General features: G+C 36.4%; 1 protein-coding gene across 1 annotated transcript; it reads left to right on the top strand.

Moving 5' to 3' along the window:
• Window positions 1–3,453: 3,453 nt before the first annotated feature.
• LOC121024523 (olfactory receptor 4K13-like) lies at window positions 3,454–4,116 on the top strand (the record flags this gene model as incomplete). The annotated part of the gene is made up of 1 exon (XM_040466747.1): window positions 3,454–4,116. A coding segment is annotated over exon 1 (663 nt), but the record flags the coding sequence as incomplete, so codon positions are not given.
• Window positions 4,117–4,124: the final 8 nt, after the last annotated feature.

Genomic DNA, 4,124 nt, shown 5'->3' with positions numbered 1-4,124 from the left:
AATCAAAATGATTCCTTTCAAAACATGAACTTTTTCTCTTTTTCTGTCACCCCTTGCCCCCTCCACACAAGATTGTGTGTGTGTGGGGGGGGTATAGGTGGTTTAGAGTTAGAAACTTATATGTGAATGTGGTTTAAAGGAAAATTATAGATTAGTGCAAGTTATACTATGAAAACAAAATAAAAACCATAAAAAGTAGGAAAATTCTTTGACTTTCAATAAACCTATCTATGGCACAGTTACATATCACTGATGCATTTTTCCAAGTATTTTTAAAATTCCTGTCTGCTTTCATTCATTTCATTAGCATCTGTATTGGTGGCCTTAATAACATGTATTATGGAGAATATAAGAGTAATTTGTCTATTTTCAAAGAGCTTAAAATTGATCTGGGGAAAGAATCACAACACTAGAAATGAGAGACCTCAGATTAGAAGAGATTTACATAGCTCATTTTCTTGTGTTCCTTCAATTTCAGAATATTGGTACCTAATGCACATAGTATACCTGGAGAATAAGTAAATGGTAGATCACATGAAACGGACCATAAATACACTGGAAATTGTTACAGGTTTTACACTAAGGAAAGTTTTATTATATAGATGAGACCTTGAGGTGTCCTAAAGGATATGGTTAAATGGACAGAGGAATTTGTGGACATGAAAACATGTAAGGATAGAAAAAAATGAATGAGGAATTCAGAAAACCATGAATTTGTTTTTGCTGAAACAGAAGTTGAATTTTTGCACTATTATAAAACAGTATTGGATGTTTAGGGTGGATGAGAGGCTTATTGTGAAGGCCTTGGTGAACTTGGGATTGATAAGGGAGTTATGAAACTGCAGGTTTCTTAAGAAGACAATAACAGGATGAAAACAGAATTCTTATGAGAATGTTCAATTCCTAAAGATAAACTGTATTTGTGGGGGAATTACATTATGTATCATCAACAAAATGCAATTCGATATAGCCATAAAATGTTTTGGATTTTCATGTGCTCATAGAAATATATTTTTAATGTATTGACAACTCAAAGAAAATAACTATGCATATGAACACTATTCTCTCAATAAATAGTAGTGAATACTATGGTCTTAATAAAAAGCATATAAATGTAAACATATACTAGTACCCACAACAACACACACACGCAAAGAACACACACAATGTACTAATGTGTATATTACTGTTCTCAGAGGGTATCCAGGAAACAGACTGTTAACAGTTATCCTGCTGCTCTGGGTGCCATGTTTTCTTTTCCATTCACATAAGCTACTTTGATCCTTTTTAAAAATAAATTAGGGAAAAATAAATATTTCTAACAGTTTTATTGGAATGGTTATTCTGTTTCTGTTTAAAAGTGCTTTGGGGCGCCTGGGTGGCGCAGTCGGTTAAGCGTCCGACTTCAGCCAGGTCACGATCTCGCGGTCCGTGAGTTCGAGCCCCGCGTCAGGCTCTGGGCTGATGGCTCAGAGCCTGGAGCCAGTTTCCCGATTCTGTGTCTCCCTCTCTCTCTGCCCCTCCCCCATTCATGCTCTGTCTCTCTCTGTCCCAAAAATAAATAAACGTTGAAAAAAAAATATTTAAAAGTGCTTTAACATCCAATTTGACATTTTAAAATATATATGCTTAAAATTCCTAATTTACATAGATTTTGCTTTAACACTGATTTTAATCTAGATCCTGAATATTCATTATATATTTTTTCATTCATTCACTCCTTCAATAGACATTAGTCAGATGCAAGAATGTATATAAACTATTTCATGTATATTTGAAGTCTATCTTGTTCTCTTCAAGTGCAGTTTCAAAAATGGGATTTCAAAGCATTAGTATGGATCTTTTAAATATTAGCCATGAAACTGAAAGGAGATACAAGTTTTCTTAACATGGAAGTAACTTTAAGTACTTAATGTAACTTTGTACTTTGCATCAGTCCAAGTTTCTCAGAGTAGGAAACTGGCCAGAGAACAAGTTTATGTAGAAAAAAATACATCCCCAGTTGGATAAATGTACCCATGAGATTGCCTCAGAGAAACAGATTGTACAACATTATGATGCTTCTTCCTTCTGTTTCTGATGATTGGGAGCATAAATTGCAGGAAATTGATGGCAATATGGGAAAAGGAGATGCAAGGCTATTCCTGGGATTCACATGAGGCACTTTCCCATGAAAGTATTTTCCCCTCTCTGGTAAAAAAAAAAAAAAAAAACAATGGCACAAAAGGAAGGCTTTAATTACTGCAGGAGCTTTTTAAGAACCTAGATAATTGAGGAACTATTACGGTTGAAAATATTTTTTTTTAGAACAAAGCCAATAAAACCAGTGTTGTTATAAGGATGGGCTGATGGGAAAACTATGGTATGAATTTAGATGACTGTACTGAAATAATGGTATTTCTATTACCGACATCAGTCAGTTACCTCAATTACCTCATTTTATAGTTTTGAAGCTGTGATAAATAAACATGCACAAGCTAACCAGTGGTCCTCTGTATAGCAATACACAAGTGAATGAATGAAGACACACTGAAAAGGAAATAAACTCAGTTCCATTTGGCTGTGAACTTGCTATATTCTTGGTATATCTTGCTTAAATTCCTGGAAGAGGCATTTGACGTGAATAATGTTAAATATTGAGTGAATGAATTATGCATCACTGATAAATATAAACATATATCTCTATGCGCACACACATATAAATTACATGGTTTGACTCTGCTAGTGTACAATGACCGTCACTGGCACTAGCTTGAGCTGTGAGGGATTCATTCAAAAATGGAGCAGGGAGGAGAAGAGGTATATTTTTCAGGAGATAGAAGCTTAGAAGTAAGACTTAATTTAAGGTATTAATTAATATTTGTTCACCAGAATCTCTTTCAAAATATGAGTCTTTAGAATCCTTTCTATATTTTCTGCATACATCATTTCCAGGTTAAGAAATTCAGTATTATTCTGTAAATGTAGAACCCACCATGATCTTATCTTATTTAGGAGATTTATTTACCCTTGTCTTATTTATGGACTCTTTATAGCACAAAGAGGCATTCAATATCATGGAATTTGATTTTTTTTTTTTATTTTACTGAGGAGGAAATGTAACTCTCAGAAGGAGGTCGTTGTCATATGCTGCCCAATGAGTAACTCAGCTAGGTGTTGTATTGAGGTCTTTGGAATCCAAGTTCACAGTCTATATGATTGTGATTTCATGTGCTGTTTTTATTTTTGTCTTTCAGAAATGTATATTCTGAATTCTCCTTGCTATTTGGTACACTGCTTTGGGCCATTTACGATATCACTGACCAACAAAATTTCCCAAAAGTGGGAGGTGCTTTAAGTTCACCTGTCTGAGTATCAAAATTAGACACCAACATGAACCATCCTTTGTATAAACACAACTTTTCTGCCCACAATTCTTACTCATTTTGATTATGATGACATAAAGTTGATAACATGGAAAGAGTGAACCATTCAGTGGTGTCTGAGTTCATTTTGCTGGGACTTTCCAAATCTCAGAATCTTCAGATTTTATTCTTCCTAGGATTCTCTATGGTCTATGCTGGGATTGTGTTAGGAAACCTCCTCATCTTGGTCACCGTGACCTTTGACTCACGCCTTCACACACCAATGTATTTTCTGCTTATCAATCTCTCCTGTATGGATATGATCGTGGCTTCTTCTGCTACCCCTAAGATGATTGTGGATTTCCTCCGAAAGCGGAAGACCATCTCTTGGTGGGGATGTTATTCTCAGATGTTCTTCATCCACCTCCTAGGTGGGAGTGAGATGATGTTGCTTGTAGCCATGGCAATAGACAGGTATGTTGCCATATGCAAACCCCTCCATTACATGTCCATCATGAACCCCCGAGTGCTTGGTGGGCTGCTGCTATCCTCCTACACAGTTGGATTTGTGCACTCATCTAGTCAAATGGCTTTCATGTTGAATTTGCCCTTCTGCGGTCCCAACATGGTGGACAGCTTCTTCTGTGACCTTCCCCTTGTGATCAAACTCGCCTGCAAGGATACCTACATGCTACAACTGCTGGTCATTGCTGACAGTGGCCTCCTGTCCCTGGTCTGCTTCCTCCTCTTGCTTGTCTCCTACACGGTCATCATACACTC

The sequence above is a fragment of the Herpailurus yagouaroundi genome, unplaced genomic scaffold (assembly GCF_014898765.1).
Source record: "Herpailurus yagouaroundi ecotype Mexico unplaced genomic scaffold, PumYag 65618, whole genome shotgun sequence".
Lineage (NCBI taxonomy): Eukaryota > Metazoa > Chordata > Mammalia > Carnivora > Felidae > Herpailurus > Herpailurus yagouaroundi.
Note: the sequence above shows the minus strand (reverse complement) of the source record. Positions and strands in the feature narration are given on the sequence as shown.